General features: G+C 34.7%; 2 protein-coding genes across 4 annotated transcripts in view; one reads left to right on the top strand and one right to left on the bottom strand.

Annotated features, from left to right (window-relative positions):
* Window positions 1-27,092, top strand: part of LOC124366345 (putative polypeptide N-acetylgalactosaminyltransferase 9) — a 620,588-nt gene that overhangs the window by 101,724 nt on the left and 491,772 nt on the right. The gene's annotated exons all lie outside the window — the stretch shown is intronic.
* LOC124366890 (protein SCAF11-like) overlaps window positions 19,318-27,092 on the bottom strand; it is a 58,729-nt gene continuing 50,954 nt past the window's right edge. Inside the window, exon 2 of the mRNA XM_046823488.1 lies at window positions 19,318-19,950. Within this exon, the coding sequence (XP_046679444.1) occupies window positions 19,318-19,950 (633 nt within the window). The remainder of the gene's footprint in view (window positions 19,951-27,092) is intronic.

The raw sequence follows: 27,092 nt of genomic DNA, 5'->3' as shown, positions 1-27,092 counted from the left end.
ACCCACATAACTGAATAAAAGTGGGTCACAGAAATAGAAACCTATGTTATTGGATTGTTTGTTTTAATTAATAACTAATTTCCAATAAGAAGAGAGCTTCTAGAATGTAATTAGTGTTGTGTTTAGTTTTTTATTAAGTGCATGTTTTATAGAGTTAGTGAAGTTGACACACAACAAGGTGGTTGTGATTCCTGACTTAAGGTTGGGACACACATAACCGCACCGTGCCCGACACGTGAGTCGGCCGATTGCCGGTGCGGGCTCGGCTCGGTTACCCGTGAGGCCACACATGTCCGTATGCAGTCCGAGCGCAACAATCTCACTGTTTGTTCTAGAACATGTTTCTTTTGAATTCGAAGTGACAGATACTTAAAAAATATTCGAAGATTAAGTATTGCTTGAGAAAATTGTTAATATAATTGTTGTTATTTTTTATTAATCGCTGTGGTGAATGAAACATTGTAATGCTACAGTAAAGCTTTGTACAATCAGCTAGTATGTAAAATTTGTAAATATCATTATCTTGGTTATATTTGTTTTATCCCTATAATTCTTGTTCATTGTGTTTCATTGCAATGAATTTCGGTCAAATACACTATAAACAGTATATATTTAGTGTGTTTTTGTATTAAACCCCAAGAGCTATAGTGTGATGCCAGAGAGTTGCAAGCCCTTTTATAATAATTTGTAACACATACTAAATATTTGTAAAATATATACTGTACTGGAGAACTTACAAAAAACAGATTTTACAAAATGTTTTTTTTATAGCTCCAAGGGAAAATAATTTATTGCCAGAATTTAGTTAAAAATAGTAGAAACATAAATATAATTTTCTAAAAAAAATTATAGTATGGTTTGATCGGTCAAAATGATATTGAGTATTGTGTTTAAGATAATACATTAGTGTACGGTTAGTCTTGTCTGCTAAGTTATAATAATATTTAAATAGACACGTTTAGAGCATTATAAAATAATTATTTATAATATAATATTTAATGTTACATGTGTAAAGCCTAATATTTGAATTGTAAATCATGCATAAATCCTTTTTGTTTAATACAGCACACTAGTTATACTAAATTTAAACTTTGAAACGTAAAGAGTACATTATTTACTACATAAGCTACAATAACTCATTTTTATCATTTCATTCTTGCTCGATTCCGCTATTTTTATTTTTTACCCTTTTTTGTATATAGTATCCCCAACACAGGCACAGCCTCTTATGGGGTACCTAAATTTCCCTTATTTTTGCAAATCTATTGGCCTAATTATTAGTTTTTAAAAAAAGAAAGAAAAAATCTAAAAGGATGTAACCTACTTTTTATATTTTATTACTCTAAGTACATAAATTAGAAATAAAGTAAGTAGAAAACATGTTTTGTTGTATTTGTTATATTTACTGCTATTGTAAATACGTTATGTCATAGTATTATTTTATTACTAAGCACTGGCAATAATATTTATTTGTAATATTCAGTTGTTATTATTGGGAAATAAATGATTTGTTATTATTATTATTTATTTTTAACATGGGGGGTTCTTGCTTGAAACTCTTATTGTAAATAAAATATTGTTATTTTTACTTTTACTTTATTGAAGTGAAAAGAACAAAAAAATAAAATGTCATAGAAAAATTCTAAATATGACCCTTACAAAATACCGGAATTAATGTATCAAGTAACTTCAATACATCAAAGAAAATAGATTTTCGCGCAAATAAATTACATGCTTGTTATTTTTTAATTAATGAAAAATGTTTATAGATTTTTCATAATTTGAAATTTGGTACAACATGGTTTTCAAATTTGTTGTAAATAAGAAAATTTGCACAATAAGAAAACATTACTAGTTTTACTCTAAGGTAAGAAAATGTAATACTTTTAATAATCAATAAATATGATTTTGTACGCGAACACAGACAGGATGTAGAGTTAGTAAGCAAATACGCTAAATAATTCACTAAAATAAAACGTGTAGACTACTTAAATAGTTTTAAAAATAAGAACGCAACAGTAAACAACATATGATTCCGCTCGTAGACCGCACCGTGCCCGTCAAAATTCAAACTAAACATATCGGTGACGGTGCGGGCACGGTGCGGCCACGACGGTCTGGTGTCGGTGCGGACATGTGTGGACTTGCAGTGTGAAAACTGCGCTGCAATTCTTTCACCGTATGGCGGCCAGCATACGGCCGACTGACGTGTCGGGCACGGTGCGGTTATGTGTGTCCCAACCTTTAAGCGTGTCACAACGCTCTGGTACGATTTGTTTATTTTAATCTAGTTTGTAATTATGTGTTAGGTTAGTTATTTACCTGAAGAAGAGATCAGATTGCAGATCTCGAAACGTAGTGTTACTGACTTTTTGTATCAGTGAACGATGCAAATGTCCGGAAAATCCTGTTTCCTTCACAATCCTTATATCGTCAAAAACAAACTGCAAAGAAATAAATGAATTAGATGGTTTACCAACACACACAACATAAGATTGGCCTTCTAAGTTAAAAACGTTCAATAACAACTATACACCTATACCTCATGTTGTTGTCGAGGTGTTCGTTAAAAATGCAATCGCTCTCTGACGCGGCGTCTCGCAGTACAATTTGAAAAAAAAAACAACTGTACGTTTATTAATAGCGTGAAACTGAAAAGTTTAACATTTTTCCTCTAACCTTTTTCCTTATAACTGAAATAAGAATTGCCGAATCTACAGGATGGGTAGTTTTATGATACAACTGATAGTAGTGGACCGTGTATCAAATTAAATCTGTCCATGGTTGGAACGTGTATCAAATTGAATCTTTCCATGATTGGAACGGGTAGCAAATTAAATCTGTCCATGATTGGAACGTGTATCAAATTAAATCTGTCCATGATTGGAACGTGTATCAAATTAAATCTGTCCATGATTGGAACGTGTATCAAATTAAATCTGTCCATGATTGGAACGTGTATCAAATTAAATCTATCCATGATTGGAACGTGTATCAAATTAAATCTGTCCATGATTGGAACGTGTATCAAATTAAATCTGTCCATGATTGGAACGTGTATCAAATTAAATCTGTCCATGATTGGAACGTGTATCAAATTAAATCTGTCCATGATTGGAACGTGTATCAAATTAAATGTGTCCATGATTGGAACGTGTATCAAATTAAATGTGTCCATGATTGGAACGTGTATCAAATTAAACGTGTCCATGATTGGAACGTGTATCAAATTAAATGTGTCCATGATTGGAACGTGTATCAAATTAAATCTGTCCATGATTGGAACGTGTATCAAATTAAATCTGTCCATGATTGGAACGTGTATCAAATTAAATGTGTCCATGATTGGAACGTGTATCAAATTAAATCTGTCCATGATTGGAACGTGTATCAAATTAAATGTGTCCATGATTGGAACGTGTATGAAATTAAATCTGTCCATGATTGGAACGTGTAGCAAATTAAATCTGTCCATGATTGGAACGTGTATCAAATTAAATCTGTCCATGATTGGAACGTGTAGCAAATTAAATCTGTCCATGATTGGAACGTGTAGCAAATTAAATGTGTCCATGATTGGAACGTGTATCAAATTAAATCTGTTCATGATTGGAACGGGTAGCAAATTAAATCTGTCCATGATTGGAACGTGTATCAAATTAAATCTGTCCATGATGTGTACTTATTTTAATAAAACTAATTTCCTTGATTTGGAATCCATTAAAATTATGGTTTGTGTTTCACAAAATGTTTTTGTAATTTCAAACATTTATGAGTATATAATTTTCAATAAAGGTTAAATCATAAAAAGTACCAGCTCCGCCGGGATTCGAACCCGAGTCTTGCCGGGCGAGCATGTTACCACTACACAACAGAACCTTTAACGATTCAATTATTTTGTATTTAACCTATTCTGACACATCTGTGTTTAAATAAGCAAACATATTGTCAGAAGACCAAATACCTGTCAAACGACTTTTAACATTTATTAAATTGCTATAAGCGGCAATATCCTGATTTAATTTAATAAAATTTAGTGATGCTTATATTGTATATTGACTTTAACTTTACTAACATTAAAAAATGGACATGAGGTGTTTCTTGAGGTGTTTGAGGGTCATTTGAATGACTGATTCAATAGTCAAAAGTTTTGGGTTAGTAAAGTTAAAATCAAAAAGCTCATCAGTGTATTTTTTACATTAACCTAATTTGCAAACTCTAGCCATCTTTGAACGGCTGTCATTTTTGACTCGGTTATCCGTTTGAGGTCAGGTTTGCGGCTCTGTACTCTACTAATATAAACCTTTAATTTGATATGCATATCAACCTATGCTTACATTTAAGATTTTCTTCTGATTCCTAGCGGGCCGCCCCCCTAAGAAAGTAGCGGATCACTGAATATGTGATAAAATATATTTTTATGTCCAGTAACTTTTTTTTAAGGTTTTGTAGCTCTATTTTAAATATTTTGAAAAATATTTAACCGACCCGGGACTTTTTGGACACCCTGTATATATATATATATATATATATATATATATATATATATATATATATATATATATATATATATATATATACACACACACACACACTTTATAAAACAACATAATTGGATATCACATAATAGCCTCAGCTTAATCAATTCAGTTAGTGACATTAAGTTCCACAGAACAATTTCTAAAATGTACAGTTGAAAGTTTATTTTTATCGAAATTTTTTATTTTCTGACCTCGATATTTTCTTCCCTTTGCTAAATAGCGCGCTGTCGATAAGAAGTGATGTTACTACCAAGCTTACTCTCTATGCTTTCAACACTATAAATGTTTATATTGAAAACTGTGGTTAATTAATTATCATCGTATAGTTGTACTAACATAAAACTGTTAACACAGAACAGTTGATTACATTAAACAGACTCTAGAATTGAATTCAAACCTTTATCTGTCAATAAACCTAAAATTCGCAATATAAGAATTGACGTTTATTATTCGACATAAACTGTCCTATCTTGTTGGGACAAACAGTACAAATCTATAAATTTCATTGGAGTCGGTTCAGTGGTTTCGGAGATTAGCATAAACAAATTAAAAATTGAGAAACGAGATTTATATATATAAAGGTAAATATTTCGTTAAAAATGGTTCCTAGTCCTTAAGCAATGGGAAGAATCTAACGGTTCAAATTTGGAAATCAATGTTAAGTCGTTATTAATTTAGCAAACTATTTTTAAAACACAAATGATTACTCTGTTAAAAATTATATTTAACCTGATTTACATTTTTTTCCTTAACATATGAATGGCTGAGATAGTCCACGTTATCCCTCCTCATGGAACCCGGACAGGTGGCGGCTTCTACCCCCAGCCTCCTTACCTATCCTGAATATCCTGTCCCTCCGGAAGCAACACAAGGGTCCTATTAGGTCTAAGTGCAATTAGGAGTTTCCTCATCTTCTTGTTCTAATTAAAAATAAAGGTAATGTTTTCCTTTAACAACTTTTGTGATATTGTGGCACCGAATGAATGCAGTTAGTGGAATCGCTCTGTTTTCTAAATTTGTACCCTAAGTAGGAAAAGGTTAGTTTTTTTTTATTTACCAAAGTTGAATAAGTTACTGTAGTAAAATAAAACTATTTTAATTTGTACAAAATTTAACACGGATTTCATTCCATGTCCCATATTGAAGTAAAACAAAATAAGTGCATGTGGCTTCCAGGGGCTGTAATTAGGAAAGATTTTACAATTGTTGCTCGTCCTTAAAAATAACGCAATTCAGAAATTACTAGAAAATGTATGGTAATTTAGTTAGTATCATACTGTATGTTTCTACCTACATTTTTTAGTCTCTATTTTATTTATCTCAATTCTCTATTCAAAATGGGTATATTTTATGGTTGATAATTTTATTGACGAGTCTCTGCTGCACATTGCAGTATGAACAAGTCATACTACGTGTGTTTATTAATACATCTGTACTTAAATTTAATCTTCTTTATTACTTACACGTTTGGTCTTTTCCAGGTACTGTTGGTGAATCTTCCGAGTAATCTAGTAAGTACAGGCTTATCAGTAATCCCTATCAAGGTGCGGTCAGGTAGAGGAAGCTTGCCATATAATCATTGGAATGATCGCGGTTCGAAGTGGGAGTAATGGGCGGTGAATAATTTAGCTTAATTTATTGTAACAGTATGCTCCCTGTAGATGTTTATTGTTGCTGCAATAAAGTTTGACTATTTCTTGGTAACTTTTTTGTAAAAGGAGAGGCCTATCCCCTTTTAAGCCTTATTCTGTCCGTCCTCATTGGCCACTGGCCTGTGCGTGGACCTTATCAAACAGGATAAAGGGGAGAGTCGATACAGTACGAGGTTGGATTGTACTGATTAAAAGCGCAACGGTCACAGACAGGATTTGAACCTGCGCTAACTCAGACCCAAAGTCCAACGACTTAGACCACTCGTCCATCGGCATTCCCTGACTAGGTACTTACTTCATTATACTGGGTGAATTCAATAAAAGTTTCAGGGTTGATAGAGGATGTCAATACAAACATTTGTTGCCAAATACACATGGGGTCGCAAATGTTTCTTTTCCGAGAAAATTGAGAATTTGTGAAACGCCTCCTTGTAGGCAATACGTATTGTTCCCTTTGTAACACAGTCAAAAACGCAAAGCTGCTGAAACAAACCCTTATTTCCTTTGTAATAATACATAAAAGAACCACATAATGCGAACAAGAGTGTAAAAAAAATTATTATCACAGCAAATGTTCAGCATTTCTCATGTTTGTGTTGGTACAATGCAGTCCTAACATCGACTGTCTTACATTTTGAAAAAGCTGTGGTTTTTCCACTTCTGCTGCCTAATAATATTTGTTTTGATTAGTTATGGTTTTTTACGTTCTTATTTGTAGGAAGTTCATTTATTTGTAATCAAGAACAAAAACATATTTAGTTTCAGTAGCTTTACGATTATGGCCGAATCTCAAAGAAATACCTACATGTTTCTTTTACAAATTCTCAATTTTCTCAGAAACGAAACATTTGCGACCCCATATGTAATGGGCAGAAGTTTTTCTATGCACATCCTCTATCAACCCTGAAAAAATGCCACTTTAATCGTAATCACCTGGTATGGGTGCTACTAAGACCATATCGTAACACCCATCGTGACCTCTTTCTCCGGATGGTGGGTGTTATTGAATAAATCATTCAAAAATGAAAGAAAATATTCCATTTATCCCCGTAAAGTTACCAATTGTACGATATTTTGCAAATTACAAAAACATCACCCACTGAGGTTAAGTGGTAGAGAGGACTTTATAGTCCTAAGTTCGCCTCTAATAAAGTCATTTTTCATTTCATTTCTCCTCCAGCCCTCTTTTGCCTTTTCTTAAGAACACAGTTTACCACTATGGCCCATATTTTTGAATATTAAATCAACACCCACCACCAAATTTGATTTTAATATTATGAAATTGCTACCTCTATATCATTACAAAAAGGCAAACATTCAAGGTATAAACAAAATAATGTAGTCAAACCATGGTCCAGATTACCACGTAGTTCATTAAATCTATCTAAAAGATACATTGTTTTGATTTGAAGAAACGATATTTTTTAATAATCTTCTGATATGATATTCGTTCTTTACAAACCTCTCTGTACTAGAAGCCATCTCTTGATTCTCGTTCCGTAAGGACATTGTTAAACATCTTTATTAATCGTAGAATAATAAAGATCTCATTTTAACTAATACGCATCAAAGCGCTTTTTTAGTCTTTTTTAAATATTTTTACAGGTTTTTCAAAAATAATGTCTTAAAATTTTTGTCCTTTGTAAAAAGTTATACGCAAAAAAACAAAAACAGATGCGTTATAGTTATATAATTAAAATTAAACATCTTCCATATCGATACGATCAAAAATAAGATCTTGTAAAAGTGCACGATGTTAAACATTGTCTTAGGGGAAAACTGGAGATCGTTTTTACAGCCGGCTAGTAATATTTCCACTGTATTATTGACCTTTGAAAAACAATTATACTTGTAATTGGCCCTGTTAGAAACAAAAAAATGTGCCTTTTGTTGAAGGCGCTGAGCAAGAGGGAAGGCCCTTTGTTCCAGGGCACGTACCCCCGATATACCAGAGAGTAGAAGAGGGAGGCGGGTTAGCCTTTGTTGTCGCTGCTAATCCAATACAATCCCGGCCCACGTCTTGTATTGGCCTTTTTCTCCCACTTAACCAAGTTATAACAGTTGAATTTTCCAGTCACGTTTTGCTTCTGACACTTCACTCCGTCGAGCATGACATTTGGATAGAGAAAAGTTGTGTACATTCTAAACGTAATTATTTAACTAGCGTAAAATATTGTAACGAGTTTGCTTAAATGCTTAACGAGTTGCTCATATTGAATCCACTAAATATTTATTAATCTAAATATTTAAAAACTGATTGTTTATAAATAATCACTAATCTGTATTAGTACAATACCACTATTAACTATTTTGTCTATCTAGATACACACTAGTATAGTCAACACTAACACAGTCAATAATTATTATCTGTCACGATCACGAGTATTACCACTAATTGTGTCACTTCATAAGTTATCCTCTGGAGCTCAACTCACTTGCTGCGGGTTATTGGTGCTTCCAGAACATACAAGTTCCAGACGTACTAGTCAAGTGTAGAAGGGTCACAGTGCCCACCCACCGCTCATGGAAGGAGGGGTGGGACGGCTGGATCAAAGAAACTGACCTAACCCACTGAGCGCTTTCTCCAACGGTGCTATTCACCTATTATACTTCTTTTTAATGTCAAGGATCTTCAGATTTCGGTCATATTCCATTTTTAGCGGAGGTTGGTCCTTTTATTTGGATCATTCTCCCATATTATCGTAACAATATACAATATTGTGACCGTTACAACTGTTTACGCCAAGTTTTGGATGGTTTTGTCATATGTTCGCCCTTGCGTACAGTTGGAGGAATTTAGCTGTGCTCGTGCAGCCCTAATACTACCCTTTCAAAAAACGAACGCTATCTGTGTGGCGGGTTGCGTTTACGTGCTAGCCGCTGTGATGAAGGCGCAAGAATCTCTTAACGACTTTAAACTCACAATTTCGATTTGCCGATTATTATTCACACATAACGTTATTTTCAAAAACACGTTAAACAACAATATAACAACTGAAAAAACAAGGATAAGTCCTATTATTGTTATTATTTGGTATTTTCTTATTATTTAATTTACAATCACTTCAATTATATTTAATTAATTTAAATGCTAGAATATAATTTTCTAATAACAAATGTTACTTACAATGATTGTTTTTTCATTGGAGTTCTTCAATTCCACTCAAGTTGTCCTCCTCTTCTGGGTCACTGTCACTGCTGTCTATATCCGAACCAACTGATATAATAAGGGATTCTATAATATTGTCAATCTGGGGTTCTGTGGCTGCATAGTCCCTTTCGATTTTCTCTAAGTGCTTGCACTTTACTAAACCACTCTTCTGCGCCCATACTTGATATCTTGTCTTCGCATAGAGCTTTAGCTTGATACATAGTGAAATATGTATTTCTCATAAAACCACATGATGTTGACTTCGGCCCAAATTAACTCAATGGGATTGAGGTCTGGGTGGTAGGGCGGAAGTCGTAAGATGTCATGACCCTGTAGTTGAATAGTTTCGTCCAAGGCGTACCGGACATGCCTTGGTTTATATAGCTGCACAAGTTTGTAGAGTTTCAGGATAAAAAGGATATCGTCGCAGAATGGTATTCCGTTTTTTGAAAGCCACAACTTCATATCTTGCTTCCTACTTTTTTGAAGTAGGAGCTTTAATCAATTTGTATGTTATGGTGGGGCGCGTTATTGAATACTAGTACTGAATTTGGTTCTAAATTCGGTAACACTTTTTCCTTTATCCACTTCATAAAAATTTCCCCATTCACATTGTCGTGGTAGTCTCCACTATGGTTGCTTGCTTTCCAACATGTAAAAGCATTGGGCACAAACCCTTTCTCTCCATCCGCATTGATAATTATTAGTCACTCGCCCTTGGAAATCGGCACGTGTAACCCTTCATTTGAGCCATTTGACCAAGTTTGGTTAGATACGTGAGACGATAGTATATAAGATTCGTCTAAATAAATTATGGGGCGTCCTTGCTCCCTGTAATTTTTTCAACGCTCTCAAGTATGTTATCCTCTTCTCTCGGATTTCTGGCTTTTCAATTAATAATTTCCTATTGTTTGCCGTCCATTTCCAAGTAAATTCCAGGTCCTTTAATACCCACCTAAAACTTTTCTCACAACCCTGGAAATATATATTGTCCCTTAGCGCCTCCCTCAAAAGTTTTGCAGTCGGTATTCGATGTTCTTCAACATGGAAATTGTCAACTATTCTACGTCGTTTGACGGTTTTTGTTTGGTGTAGTAAAACTTGCCTCACACATGTTACTAACCTTAACTTGTTAAGTTAACTGTTTATTTTAGTCACAACTCGCTCTGACACTCCAGTTGCTGCAGCAGTTTCTTTGGCGAGCCTCTGACAACGGAATTTTAACAGTTTGATGGTCTGCCTCTTCCTTCATAAATGTATAAATATTACTCACAATTTCGCGAGAGCCTGACTATGAATAGGCTTTTTGACTTTTGACTTTAACTCAACAGATATTATCGGTAAAAGCGAAGCACAAGCTACACTCAGCACTGTCACAAAACAGACTGATTGTGGCGAGTGCGATGAGTTATTTGGGCCAATACGATTCCTGAAAGGAGGGTTTTAACCATGAGTAAAAGGAAATTTTTTCGGGACGCAGCGCATAATGCTACCCCGCCACCCCTCCCGCCAATCACCACACACTCTAGGTCACGCGCACAGCTAAAGTCCTCGAACTGTAACTTACTCTACAGATTGTATAGAAGTCCGGAAATGTATAGACCACTTTAGCTCAGGAACCTATCCACTAGTATACAAGAAAATCCAATCCCATGCAGTAATCTAGAGTCCAGCTTTAGGTTATGGGCCCTGAGAAGTGATAGGACAGTTAAAGTGTTCATTTAAGGACTCAAATAAACCTTACGGTATCCAAAATAGGATTAGTGCAATATTATCAGAGTGTTGAATTTTTAATAACCCTGAACAGTCCTTAAACATTGATGAATTAATGATATTAAATAATATATACAACTTCATTCAAGGAGGTCTCCTTAAAATATCATTTATGGCTCGCGGGGTTAGTTTTGATATTTAAAGGAAGTTAAAACTTTGCAAATGGGGTTTTTTACATCAATTAATTTTAATTGTTTATCTCCAAGCGTCTGGCGGGGATTCTAGTAAGTTTGTTTCAAATAGTGTCCTATTGAGAATAGTAGAGAAATGCACTCACCCTCAGAAACACAAATTTATCTTTGATTAAAATCCATTTTGTATGATATAAATATAAATTTTGGTTCAAATTAATAATGGTCCTCTGGCTTAATCGGCGATTATTGTATATATTCTGCATTAATATTTATTCAGTAGAGTACTGATTTTCAAAATTTTCAAAATAGTTTTCGATCTTGGATCAGGTGGTAAAACCTTGTTTATTACGACGGTCTATTAATAAGTACTTAGACAAAGATAGAAACACTACTTTTTAGGCATTTTTTCCAACTGTTTAAGCCGTCTAAAATATACGATTTCGGAAGTTCTTCAAAATAAGCATTAATTTGCTCAGTAAACTTCTCATTTGAAGTTAGCGTCATCCTATTTGATTAGTTAGAGTAATAATTTAGAAATGTAAGTAGGTACCTACATAAGAATGTACGAGTGTTTTTGTTATAAACTAAGTTCAAAGAAACGTGTTTATTAAATAATTAATACACGCTTATCACGTTAAAGTAAACTCGGTTCATAATTATTATTTGTAATTAAAATACCTTTGTTTTTTCATTGTTCATTAAAAAAACAAAAGAAGTGACAATGCGTCGCAAACACTCATTATTATCCCTTTTCTAAAACACACATTCAATATTTCTTTGTTGTGCCACCATCTGTTGGAAATTGTAATTAGATGTCAGAAAAGTTTGTTTTAAAAGAAACGCTTTGTGAATTCCGGAAATTCATTTCTTTATCATTATAAACCGAAACGCAATGAAAGCGCCATGTTCTGTTTGTGGAAATGCAACATTAGCCCAAGGCGTGACTTTCCATTTGTATGTAAATATCCACATTGCATTTCTCGTTCCAGAGTAAAGCGTTGGTGGCAAATCTTTTATAACCGTGACGAGCCTAGCAAAGACATTTTGTTTCATGATTTGTCTTTTATATAGGTCCTAATGTGTCATTTGATCTTTAGAATGCCACTTAGTAATACCAATAGAAATTATAATGCGGTAATATTAATTGCAATAATTGTTATATATTACAACGAATATGAACAAAATAGATAAGGCACTGAATTTTTACTCTATATCAAAATGATTTTTTAAGATAAATTTTACATATAAATTCTTCTAGTATGAGTTGCAAATTTTCCCCAGCTTTTGAAATTAAATGCAAGTGAGTACATAACACCTACTTACATAGTCGCTCTGAGGACCATACACTTCGTGTGTCAGCAAATAAAATAAAATTTAGAGATAAATTTGGCAAAACCACATGTAATGCACCCAAAACATTTTGTAGTAAGTGTAAAAATTTACAACAATGCGCTAGTATCTCTATTTTATACACAACAATCACCTGGTTTATTGGTTAATAATCAGTGGATAAATAATATTAATAACTCATTTAGTGAATCGTAAGAAAGAGTGGCGCTCAGTAAAACATTTACTACTCGGTTATAAATTGTCAATCTAAAATTTAATATAATTTTAAATGTTCATCTAAAAGAACGAGAAACCCATATTTCTCTATTCTCATACAATTTTCAAAAAACGTTCCGTTTTCGAGTTTATACATTTTGAAAGTTTTTTGCGTCCACCATTTTAAAACTTGGTATTAAGTTTTTTTTTAATAATTCTGAACTAGTTCTTACTTATTTTAACATGACAAATAAAATAATTGTTTTCTATAATAATTTATAAACACCCTGTATCCATATAAAATTGTATAAGGTGAAATCTCTGAGAAGTTGATCTCAAAAAACGTACTTCGGAATGGAAATTTCCTTAATACTAGAAACTCTCTAAAGAATCAAATCAAATAAAAAACATATTTATTTCCATTATGTTACAAAAATGTATAAATCGTAGGAAATTTAAAAAAATATAATTAAAAAAACATAACATTGTAAAGAAAAGTAATATACTTATATGTATGAGCCTACTCTAAATATTTGTGGAAACATTTCCTCACATAGGTGCATGTGAATGAGTCCCATTAATTCAAAAATATTTCCTTAGGGAAAAAAGATGTTTAAAAATGTTTTTTACTTATAAAAGATTTGCTAGAACTGGGGGAAAATGTATAAATATAGATACAATTCATAGTGGTATAGAAGAAAAAACAATATAAGGTTTTAAAAGAGACGCATTAAGTAAATATACGTATCGGTGGATGTAGGTATTCATAAGAAGAATAAACGAACGAACTGATAGACGATAAGAAGTAAAACCGACAGACACAGAGAATGCTTTATTAATTTCCTTAACTTCATATTAATTTTACTTATGGCATTCACTTATTATTTTATTAATAGACTTTCAAAACGAATTTATGTATGTTCGTGTACACATGATGATTTATTGTTAATAAATTGTGGTATATTCACTTTTTTCCTGTAGTTTTTTCAAATTTTGTATTTTGAGAACTAACTAAGCTAAATAAAAACTGTAGTCCGAAATTATGCAACAGGATACCACATTAAAATGTATTATCGTCAATGTTTGAATTACCTGTACATTCGTTTATGTTTAACTAATTATCAATCAATTGTATGATTTTATATTTTTGTTACCCTCGTTACCCTAACTGTAATAGGATACAGACAGTAGTAGACAAATGCTGCTCGAGAAAGACGGCACACATGACAATGTCCTATATTATCACGTTACTACATTGTCTCGCTTTTCAATTTCCTGTTCAGCCACCCCCCCCCCCACTCATCACCCCATTCCACAATAGCTCACCCTACATAGCTGTATCATTTACAACAGCGTCCTATTGTGTATAGTGGCCTCAATTAAAATTTTCTGTTTATTTGGAGGATTAATGAGTGTTCATTCAAAATTGAGATCGATACATAATGATGAACTGACGGAACAGAACACTAATTACATGTTACTGTATTTGTTTATTATTCATTACATTACATGGGCTTGGCGGCACCAAGGTGTAATTGCAACATAAAATATAGAAATAATACAGTTTATTATTTTGACATCGTTATGAAACGAGAGTAAACGTAGTAATGTACAAATTAATGGCATTCATTTGTTTAGAATGAAGAAACTGTGTGCAATTTAATTTTTGTATATTTAATTTAATATATATATATACACTAGATATAAATCATTATAACAGTAATTCTAGAACCATAAGGTACAACAATTCAAACAAAAGATTTCAACAATAACAACAATAGTAGGTAAAGCAAATAAAGGAACAAGATAAGTACCGTAAAAAGGAAAGTGCTATAGACCTAAAAGTAGCATACAATATGTTGTTTAGCCTGCCGTTGTACTGCAAACATACTACTATGGAGCTCTCTTTCTCCTCGCAGACCAGGGGAAAGTTTGTTTAGTCTGCTAGCTGGTGTGCGTTAGTTTTTTTTTGTTTTTTTTATTTATTTTTTTTTTTTTAAGGAGAGACCGATGCCCTGTAAAGCTTTATTCTGTCCGTCCTCATGGGCCACTGGCCCGTGCGAGGATCTTATCAAACAGAATAAGGGGGAGAGATACAGTTCGAGATTGATGGTACTGATAAAAAGTGCAACGGTCACAGACAGGATTTGAACCTGAGCTATTTCTAACTCAGACCCAAAATCCTACGTCTTAGATCGCTCGGCCATGCTATGTTCGGTGCGTTTTTACAAATCTGTTATGTTGTAGAGTTCAATGCCTTAGCGAATGATTTAATCACTAAAACAGTTGTTTTACTAAAGCTTACTTAAAATAGTTAGCATTTACTATTACGCATTTATGTGGTATTTTGATATGTGTACCGAAAAGTACATTAACGGTATTTTAAAGTATTTTGTTTGAGTCGCTACTCGGAAATGGTCATGTTTTCAAGCAAGGTATAAAATAAAAAGTGGATGATGGCCTGTTGCGAACAGCGCGCGAACACCACTTAACGTGGAAGGAGGGAACATTTGTCTAACTCTCAGCCCAAAAAGGATTTGCCGAGAGGTAAACTCTCGCAGGGAAGTTTTTGTTGTCGGCTCCTGCATTAAATTACATTTAATATCTACAAGCATACGTTTTCCAACAGCAATTCTCTTTCGCTGTATTTATATTTTTTATTTTATTGGTTTTTACAAAAAGACCCATCGGGATAAAAATAGTTCAGCATTGTAGATTCGTTTGAAACGTTTTTCCTCGCAAATTCAAAAAATATATAACATTTACTTATCTGTAGAGAGCCTTGTCCTAAAGCGATGTGAGGCCAACAACTCTGCACCCGATTGCTTTGGTCCACTTTTTTTGTGAGCACTACAGCTTTACCTATCATCCTTTTTCTCCTATTACTATATTTTGTCGTTTTTTATTGTTGAAAACGACAGAACGTAACGAAAGAGTACGGACGGACAGATTATCCTTTGACCTTTTGACCCTAAAATTAACAGAGTTCTTCCTGGAACCAAGAGGAGCCCATGTACCAAGTTTCAAGTCTCTATGACCCTACTATAAAGAGTTATCGTTAGACGATCGGACAGACTACCACACATTGTAAGAGGGGTATTTCCGGCCTTAGCATTGATAATAAAATTAACATAAGTTTTCCTCGAAACAAGAAGAATCCATCTACCAAGTTCCAAGTCTCTATTACCTTACTATTAAAAGTTATCGCTAGAAGGTCGGACAGACAACCACACATTTTAAGAGGGACCATTCCGGCGTATTATTGATAATAATGCGGGGCGCAGTCCTAGGACGGAGAAATAAATGCCTGGACGTCAAGTTTTCGAAGCCCATCACTGTCGGTGCATTATCATTTTCCACTCCGATAACAAAAATAAGTAACCAGATAAGATAAAATGGTTATCTAGAATACTGCAGAACTATTTAGTTATCCTTTATCCCACTTACCTTTTACAATTCGTGGAATATATTCAGCACCTGTTGTGTCTACTTTGATAAAATTTATCAGTTCACCGAAATTCCCTCCTAGTTGTCCAAAAAAACGTTACCGTGATAAACCGCGAGCTGTAATTCTATTTTGTCCGATCGCGGACCAACTGTAGTGTTTGAATTAATAATCGAATCAGTGTTAACCAGAATGTAACCGGAGTTCCATGAATGGTTAATTTGACGGAGTTCCCGAACTATCCTCTCCACTCGCAAATGAACGTGGTTCCACTGATTCAGGAATTCTGTTTGATCCACGAGGAGCACTTAATTTAATCAATGAGCATTCTTGTCCCATTATCAACATATTTAATGTACATGGTAATGCACTTAATTTAATCAATAAGAATAGTCACCGATGTTGTTATTAGACGATGATAAAAGGGTTAATTTAATCAACTAGGTACAAGCTTTGATTCAGAATCGGTTTATGTATTGCATGATTACACGCTTTGCAGTCAAATCATATTATTATTTTAGTAAAAATAAGGAAATCTTTGAATTATTGAAGTTTGTGTAAGTGTTTATTTATTGACAATACGTTATTGAATTACACAAAATATGTTTGGAGAAAATATCGGGTCGTTTTATTTATACATGTATCATAATATTCTGATAAACATGAAGAAGGCAAAGCAAAGTAATTGTTATATCTTATAGAAACAATAATTATTAACTAAATTTATTATGTTACAAAGTTTAAATATTCACAAATATTCATATTATGTATAAATCGATGTAGTAAATATCTTCTACACCCAAATAGTGAGGGTTTTCTCTTAAAGCTTGGATAGTTAATCACTTTAGTAATAAGTAATTATAGAGACAAAAAAAAATCAAGAACGAAAATAACTTTGATAAAGAAGATAGCGTGAAATTTTCTATTAGTGGAATTGTGTGATACGGAGGCCATATTGATCATAACTGGTCGGTGGTTGGTTGAGCTTCAGCCAATCACGAGGAAGCTCCGCCCCTCCGCTCGCCTGTACAAGCGACTGCTTATTATTGGCAGTTTCGGTCTGATATTTATTTCGGTTCTCCACAGCGAGACCAAATATTTTAATAAGTTAGTGTAAGCAATGTTTAGAGCATTTTTAAACCGGAAACATTCAATAGGGATCTAACATATCACCTCAGAGCACACTCTTTTTAATGAAGTTTTGTGATTGTTGAGACAACACCCACTTAATTCCGACATATTCTCTCAAGAACCCCATTTGATGTTTTACATAATTAATCCCAGATTGGGAGAATTTGTAATTTGTAAACTATGAATCTAATCATGCCAAAACTATGTCTTAATCTAGTATTATCCAAAAACATTTGATATTTTCCATAAATAATCCCAGAGTGGGAGAATTTTTAATATATAAACTACAAACTAACTATGCCAAAACTACGTCTTAAGCTAGTAATATCCAAAAGTAATCTCAGAGTGCGTGAATTATATTATATAATTATATATATCCATCAAATTCAGTTTAAGAAACAACAATAATTTGTTTAGATATATGAACTACTTTTTTGTGCAAGGTTGTTCCCGATTTTGTTTTTATCACACAATCACGCTATATAATAAAATAGTAGCAGTACAAGCCAGAACTTTTTATTAAATTACCTTCACAAGTTCAAGGCGAGTTTTCGACCATAGTTTCTTTCGAAACATGTAAAAAGTAATACAAATAAAACTTTTTTTTACTATCATAATATTTGGTTTTGGAATTTTAAATTGTTTTTCCCAAGAGCTTAAACTTTCGGGATGGGGTTATTTAATTTATTCAATAATTAATTAAAATTAACTTAGAACACGATGGATTATTGGATTTCTTGATGTGGGACTGAAAGTAAAATGTTGCTTAATATTTTAACAGTTGTCTGATATTTTAACCAAATAATGTAGTTTGACTGCAAGTACTGTTATGAAGTTCTGACAAATAATGTTGAAGGACGAAATTGAAGTTGATTTCTGTAACTACAAAGCGGTTCACCACTGTATTATTGTACTGTGCCAGATATATCTGGCAACCAGCACAGTCTCTGATATGTACATGTCTGTTACTATCATTAATACCAGGATTCTAAGGATGTATTTGTCAATTACTGTTATTAATACCAGAACTCCGATAAACTATTTATGATTTACTAGCATTATACCAAGATTCCAATGAGTATATGAATGACATACCATACCAACAGAGTTGCCACTTTACTTGATAGCACCTTTAGCTGAGTGGGGGAGACATAGGGAGATAATACTTCTCTCTCTATCTATTTTTTTTTTGTTTTTTTTTTTTTTTTTTATGGACAGTATAATGTTTTATTTTCATCTCTGAGAGTGAATTAGTGAAATCTCTATGCAAACAAAGAAACGGTACTTAAAACACGATGGACATACTTTTTGAGCAATCAAAGGGAAAGGGTTATGTTAAATGGTTCAGTAGCTCAAAATCCACTACAAAAGATGGGATTGGATAAATGAAGAATAGTTTAAATCATAACAATGCCCCTACGTGTTATTTGAATTCTCAATAACTTTAAATGTTGTACAGAAATACAAAATATTTTTATACACAAACGCCTTTATTAGTACACAAACGAACGAAGAAAGTATTCAGACCAATAGTTGTTAGGACGATTTAAAGGACTATCGTAGATCGTAAAGTAAAATAACACTAGGGCATATGGTACGAAATGTAATAATGTATACCCCATCGTGTATTAGCATTAGCGAGTGTATTCGTACCTACCTGTGACGGTGTAAAATACGTGAGAAAGAAGCGATCGTTAATATTTTTTCCCACGTGAGTTTTGAAATATTACCATTATTTATGTACGCGAAACGGTGACAACATTAATACAAAACCCCGTTAATGTTATGGGGAGGTGCAGATTGTCGGCGGGGTGTGTGGAGGGGGGGGGAGGGTTGCAGGAAATTGAAAAGCGAGTCACAATACTATCACATAATGCACTGAACTCCGAGCCGCTCCAGTCCATTGTGCCGTTCTGTTATTCACGGCACTTCAGCACCGCTAGGGCTAATAGAAGTGAAACTGGCCGATAATGGCTCCAATACCAGAGCAAGACGAATCGATGTCTGACAACACATAATAATATCTACAGCCAGACGTATCTCTGACTGTGGAGTCTCTCTCTGACCGTGGAGTCTCTCTCTGACCGTGGAGTTTCTCTGGCTGTGGAGTCTCTCTCTGACTGTGGAGTCTCTCTCTCTGACTGTAGAGTCTCTCTGGCTGAGTCTCTCTCTCTGACTGTGGAGTCTCTCTCTGACTGTGGAGTCTCTGTGAGTCTCTCTCTGACCGTGGAGTCTCTGACTGTGGAGTCTCACTCTGTGTAGTCTCTCTGGCTGTGGAGTCTATCTTACTGTGGAGTATCTCTGACGGTGGAGTCTCTCTCTGGCTGTGCAGTCTCTCTCTGACTGTGGAGTCTCTCTCTGACTGTGGAGTTTCTCTGGCTGTGGAGTCTCTCTGGCTGTGCAGTCTCTCTCTGACTGTGGAGTCTCTCTCTGACTGTAGAGTCTCTCTGGCTGTGGAGTCTCTCTCTGACTGTGGAGTCTCTCTCTGACTGTAGAGTCTCTCTGGCTGTGGAGTCTCTCTCTGACCGTGGAGTCTCTCTGACTGTGGAGTCTCACTGGCTGTGTAGCCTCTCTCTGGCTGTGGAGTCTATCTTACTGTGGAGTATCTCTGACGGTGGAGTCTCTAAATCAGTGGAGTCTCTCTTATTGTGGAGTCTCTCTGACTGTGCTGTATCTCTCTGACTGTGGAGTCACTCTCAGACTGTGGAGTCCCTACTACTATTGAGTCTCTCTCTGACTGAGGTCTCTTTCTGATTGTGGAGTTTCTCTGACTGTGGAGTCTCTCTCACAGTGGAATTTCTATTACTGTGGAGTCTATCTCTGACTGTGGAGTCTCTCTGGCTGTGGAGTCTCTCTTACTGTGGAGTATCTCTGACTGTGGAGTATCTCTGACGGTGGAGTCTCTAAGTCAGTGGAGTATCTCTTATTGTGGAGTCTCTCTGACTATGCTGTATCTCTCTGACTGTGGAGTCTCTCTCTCATTGTGGAGTTTCTCTGACTGCAGAGGCTTTCAGACTGTGGAGTCTCACAGACTGTTGAGTTTCTCTGACTATGCTGTATCTCTTGACTTTGGAGTCTCTTCTTACAGTACTAATGGCAGCACTCGGCGCACGATCATTGGAGATTGATTACATGTTAGATCATACCTGTGTAAAATATAGACAGGATAATATAGTGCGCTCTGTAACACCAGCAACATCAAATGTTTCCGGTTCACTTCGCGTCGAGACATTGCTTACACAATTAACGGGTGAAGTATAGTAAGCGGCCACATTCACAAGGTACCAAATTATCGATTAGAAATATCTAAACTATCCATTTTCAGTCCACAGATGTTGAAACTAAACTGCAAATAAACAGTAGTCGTCTGTACTAAAGGGCGGAGCTTTCTCATGATTGATTGAAGCCTAAATCATCAATATGAATTTCGTATTACAGATTCAGACAAATCAAACCATTTTAGGCTATATTGTTTGGTAAAGTTATTTTCAATCTTGATCATTTCTAGTTTCATATATTAAAACTGGATGATAAGAAGGAAGTCTTTCAAGTACTTTCGTTTCGGTAAGCTCTATTGCGTGTTGATCTTGAAACTGTGTTCTGCTACGACTTAATTTTCTGTATCTGGACGTTTTGTCTCTCCAATGTAGAGTAAGCCACGGCTACATGAAACTTCGTAGGCTTCAGGCATACACAGTGGAATCCTGCCGTTCAATGGTTTCAAACAGTTCTTCAACTTTTGGGCGGGCTTGAATACAATTTTGTGTCTTCTTTTTGGCCCTTGTATTGTTTTCTCGCTTAGCATTATTTTAACGTCGTCTTAAAATATTGTTGTGAGGCTTTCTTAAACCAGAAAAAGAATTTCTAAAACAAATACGAGGTCTCGGTACATGGGATGTTTCAAAACTGATCAAAACACTTTTATGTATATGAATATATGCCCAGATATGTACATCCTGGGAAATTCTACCCCTCCCCCCTCTTCACCATTTTGGAGGGGGAGTAAATAGTATTTTTGTCACTGTGTCCAAAGTAAAGCACTTACTATCTTGTAATCTGCAATCCGGTCGACTATTGGTGTGGTACTTATAAGTTGAGACCAGGGTTAAAGAACTTCCCGATGGGTGGGAATTTCAAGTGCAGAAAAAAATTATGTATTGTTTGCATAATTGTAATGAACTGCCCGCCTACGCGCCCGCATCTTCAACCGATGCCGTTGGTCGCTTCCTTGCAAGGAACCTGTAATTTAAAAACCAATTAACTTCAGAGCAGTGCGTTGTAGCAAAATGTTTAAGGCCACAATTTTAAAACTTTCTTGCACTATAGATTTTGGTCAGAATCACTTATGTACCAGGAATTCTTAAAGTGTTCCTTTGGACCCTAAATGTTTTAAAATGGTGTTGTTGATTGATAAACTTTCATGCATTTGTAATCGATCCTCTAGAATGTTATTTTGTCGAGGGAATTGTTATACAATCTCGTTTGATGTTTTTCTTTCGTCACCATCGGTGCGGGAAGGTACTTTCGCAGTGTCAGTCGGATCAAAAACTAAAAATACTTTATGATCTTGTCTAAACAATCATAAACACTGGTTTCTTTACAATTTAAGTAGTATAGATCTAACAATAATGCCTCTGCCCTATGCACTGCACCGATGGCGACTAACGAAAACATCCTTGGAGATAGTAGACATTCCTGTCACGTAACAGAACAAAAAAATTACAAGATCTGATCATAAATGTCTAAAAGAACTATTAAATATTATAATTCCACTTGCAAATTCTATTGAAAACACAGGAGTTCGAAGCCTGGCTGAACTGTTCAAAGTTCCTTATCTCATCTTATAGCGATCGATAAGATAATTGTTCTTTTCACTGATAGTGTCCTGAAAGTTATTTTCTGTAGTTTTTAGGCGCAATAGCTATATTGATAATGTTTAAGAGCCACGGGAGCATATAACCGATTTCGACTGAGGTTTTCCTACCGCAAGTCTATTTTCAATTTGCTATGTTCAACATGTTACATGAAATAGATAATATAAAGAGACATGAGGTTGGGTGAGCGGTGTCGGTAGCTGGACAGTTAAAAAGAACAGACGCGAGTTTTGACTAGAGATAGCTTGGAATAAAACACGCCTTTGATCTGTGCACTTTTTACTGAACCGACTGCCTCTCTATTCTGTTTGCCTCTGGCATTTCTGTTCCACCATGTCCGTATCCATTGAGAGGATAGAATCGGTATGTCACTCTTAAATAGGGAAATAAAACGAAAAATATGTATTTTACACAGACATAGTCTCGATTTTGTTTTTGTGTTTTGGTAGTATATGGAGGCTACTCTGTCTCTACCTACTACTTGTTTACTGCCGTATATAAGTAGGTAATACATACGCCGTATTGTAAATAGAAAAGGTTAAATTTTAACTTTAAGGCCGCCTCACACCAAGGATCCATCCACTGGAAGGATTTTATGTCTTGGACGTTCATAGGGTAGTACCGCACACCGGATGGACCGTCGAATATGTTTGCATCTCTTCTTTCAGTTGAGTTGTGACCTCCGTCAGAGAAACATTGAAATAATACCGTGTCCCTTGTGTACCATGGTTTAACAGTGATTTTGTGAAAGATATACCATGGATTGCTGCTGACAGTTCCAGCAGTGGTGACGAGAATACAGTCCTGCTGTATTCAGTTAGTGAACGAAACTTTTGGTTCACCCTATCAATAAAAAAGAAAAGTGTTTTGGCGAATTCCACTATTTGATAGCAGATTTAGAAGGGGCGAAGAGAGGTTCAGACGGTATTTTAGACTAAGTAAAGAATAATTTCTAAGAGGTTTTCACATTTATAGAGAATAATATAAAGAGGGAAGACACAAATTACAGGAAATCATACACAAGTGGTGGACTATTAGTTGTATGCTTGAGTTAGGCTATTTTTAACTTTTAAGACTCAGCATAAACCCAATAATATATTTTTTTTGTTAATATTATACGTAAAAGGATAATTTTATACATTCGTTCAAACTCAAAATTTATATTTTGCTTTCCACAATAAATGACAAAAATGTATTATTATATATTGTTTGTATTTTATTTCTTATATTTTTTCACCCTTTGCAAAAATTTAAAATATTGGAAAACTTTATCAAACTGTTGTTACCAATAACAAAAACGCGACTTTAATTGGCGGTTTGATTTTGTTCTGCAATTTGTTTCCGATTCTATATGGCTCTTTATAGTACCAAGTACCATTGTTCCTAGTATTTATTGAATGTGGTCAGCTTTTTATTGCACTCATAACTTGGTTAAATGAAGCGAAACAGATTACTAGAAGCGATAATTTCAGTTTACTAGCGTGGCACTTTTAAGTTCAGCTTTGAACTTTACTTCTGTATATGCAAAAATACTTTTACACTTAAAATACGTTTCTTGGTAGAGTGTGTTGAGCTTGCAACTGGCTCGTGCCAGGTTAACTACCTTGAACCAGTTTTGCCAGAGTTGGTTCCTGGTCGTGAATACAGCGTAGCAATCTACAACACCTACTACTTAGTAACCCTACATCCTAAATACATACTAATGTTCGTAAGGGGTAACAGACTATAAATAAAATGATCACTAAACATCTTCAAATTTACAAACCTTTGGAAATTTACTAACGACAGAAAGTCGTGGTCAGTTATAAATACAGAATATATATTATAATAGAAAACAGTTCTGTATTATATGATAACAATTTTGTAAAGTTGTTTCTTTACTTCCTTAGGCTTGCAAAAGTAAGACGAAATTATCCAAGTGCTTATTATTTTCTAATGCTATACAATAAATGTATATTTTATTAAATAAAACATTTTAGTTTTTGAAGATGATTTCTTCTTAGTTATACAATTGATTTCAAATGTAAGATTTAGGCCCAAACTCTGAAAAACATGTTAAAAACCGATTTTATCTGCTTTAGGCGTTCAAAATAAATCCTCTTTGGGCTCTTCTAGTGTGATAATGCAAATTTTTTTTCCGATATCGCCGCTTCTTTCATAAAATATTCTCAATACTTAAAAAATAAAAATATGTTGGTTATGAAAGAATTTTAAATCACAATGGTAAAGAAATCTCATGTTAATTTGTTAACAAAGTTATTCACAGATAACAATATGCTGGTGGAATAGTATTATACTCAACGAATAATAAAATTATACAGGATGTAAATTTCAGTATGCAAATTTAAATTAATGCAAATATTACGCTATGCTTACGTTAATATTTTTTTGCCTTACTCCTTGTAGACCATCTTCCATTGGATTTTGAAGAGTCAATAACTACCTTAAAAACTATTTCTTACGTCCAGTATTTATTTACTAAGTTTAACTTTCACTACTTGAGCCAAGACAAGAAAATTAAACCACCTACAATAGTACCTATACATTGTAAATGTTTCAAACTTTAAACCAGCGTAATTTTTTAAAGACTGAACCTTTTTAGGTCGGTTTTGCGCCATCGTACTCTACTAAAGAGACCTTTAATTTGATGTACAACTCGACCATGCTCTAATGTAGGATTTCCTTCTGATTCCTTGCAGGCTATCCCCCTGACATGACAAGAATGGTATTTACTTAAAAAAGTAGATGTAAAGGTTCAGTAATGATGTACCTAGTTTTATCGCTTTACCTGTAATCGTTCAGGAATTATAAAGCCCGTGTGGGATTTTTTGACACCCTGTATACATGTATACATTGAGAAACTATGACGTCATCGTTACATACAGGGTGTTCATTTGAAAACTTCAAACTCGTATTAAAAGACTTATAGCGCAAGTATCAAAATTCTGTAAACGGGAGTGTGTAGTACGGTACTAATTGGGAGAACGAAGAAATATTTTCAGAATGGGGTGCTCACCCCCATTTTCCCCTCCGTACCCAAAGCCAAAATTTTGAAATGGCAACTCATACCTTGTGACATCTCAAATTAAAGCCCATAAAAATGTTGTATCGTTGGTTTAAAAAAATTGAAATCGGCCAAGCCGTTTGGATCAGCAGCCAATAATGTAATTGCTTACACAACAATTATTAGTCTACAAACAACTGTAGTACTACTGCTAATAACCCAACACCATTACTTACTGAATGCAATGATATTGCCAAAATCAAATTTGTTGTGTAATATTAACATAATTACTAAAGTCGCTATCAGTATTTGTAAGTAAACAACCTACTTGCGATTGCAAGCGTCTTATCATTCTTTTATCTTTCTTATCTACAGTATTGTTGGAGACTGGCCCTGTAAGCGGCTATGTATAGTCATGTTTCAACACGCCAAACATTCTGAAATGCAGTTTCATTTGTTTAGTGACAGTGGTGCGTGTTGTACGCTTTGCTTCGCAAGGAAAATGGTTTACAGCCTTCAAGAAAATTTTGGCTTTGGGGGGTATGGTGGTGAGCACCCCCTTTTTAAAATAATTTCTTTTGTTCCCCCAATTACACAAAATTCTATACACTCCCGTTTACAGAATTTTGATACTTGGGTCTTTTAATACGAGTTTGAAGTTTTGAAATGAACACCCTGTATATGGTGCCGTTTTATCACGGTAAGATAAACACAAATATTATTACACTGGGGGGTAGGATATGTACTGAGCATTGTCAGCAAACACAGTACATGCTGTGGAACGTGTGGGTTAATACCGATATCTCCGCGACATGCCCCACTTCCATGTGAGCTTGTCACTCAGCATCGTCATCCTTCCCCCCGCGAATAACCGCTGTACCGCAGCCGCCGCGGTCGACCTCCACCACAACCGCGCGGTCACTGCGGTTACAGTTTGCCAGCTGTTAACTAACTGTATGTAACACCAAGCCTAGTGTGACACACGGTCTGTGTCACTTACTTAGAAGATCTAAGTGTAGTAATCAATTTTGTGTTGGGTTACAATTTGAAAACGTTCATAGCCACAATCCTTGGTCAAGTTCCGTTATTTCACCCCATGTTTTTAAATCGCTACTATAGCCACGGAATTGATTGTTTGAGGTGAACTAATCATTTCAACTTATATTTCTGATCAGCCCCTCTAGAATTTTATATTTTACTGATAGGTACTATCTCGAGGGATGTTTTTCTTTTATTGACATCAGCGCGGGCTTCGGCCGGAGGCACTCGTCTCATTTCGATAACAAGAACAGTCTGGGCATGCCTGATGCTGATAAGATAAGACGTCGTCAAGGAAAACAAACAGTGTCTATCTAGTTTAGTACCTCCGTATTCATCTATGATCATAAATAGTTAAAACAATCAATTCCGTGGCTATAGTAGCGATTTAAAAACATGGGGTGAAATAACGGAACCTGACCCAATCCTTTCCTGAAGACAAAAAAGGAAAACAATATTAAGGTCACTTCATAAGAAATTTTGAAGTAGTAATTTGTGGGCCATTTTAAAATCCAATGGAAAACGGCTGAGGATAAGAGTGTGAAATGTTTACAGTAAGTCTGTAAATGTAGGGAATAACGTATTTTACACCATAGATAAAATGTTACGGAACAATTTAAATTTTATGAAGGAAACAGGATTTTTCCGAACATCTGCCATCGTTTAGTGATACAAAAGGTCAGTAACACTACGTTTCGAGATCTGCAATCTGATCTCTTCTTCAGGTGAATAACCAGCCTAAAACATAATTACAAACTAGGTTAAAATAAACAAATCATAACAGAGCATTATGGCACATGTAAG

Source organism: Homalodisca vitripennis, chromosome 7, assembly GCF_021130785.1.
Source record: "Homalodisca vitripennis isolate AUS2020 chromosome 7, UT_GWSS_2.1, whole genome shotgun sequence".
Lineage (NCBI taxonomy): Eukaryota > Metazoa > Arthropoda > Insecta > Hemiptera > Cicadellidae > Homalodisca > Homalodisca vitripennis.
This window is presented reverse-complemented; position numbering and strand designations above follow the sequence as displayed.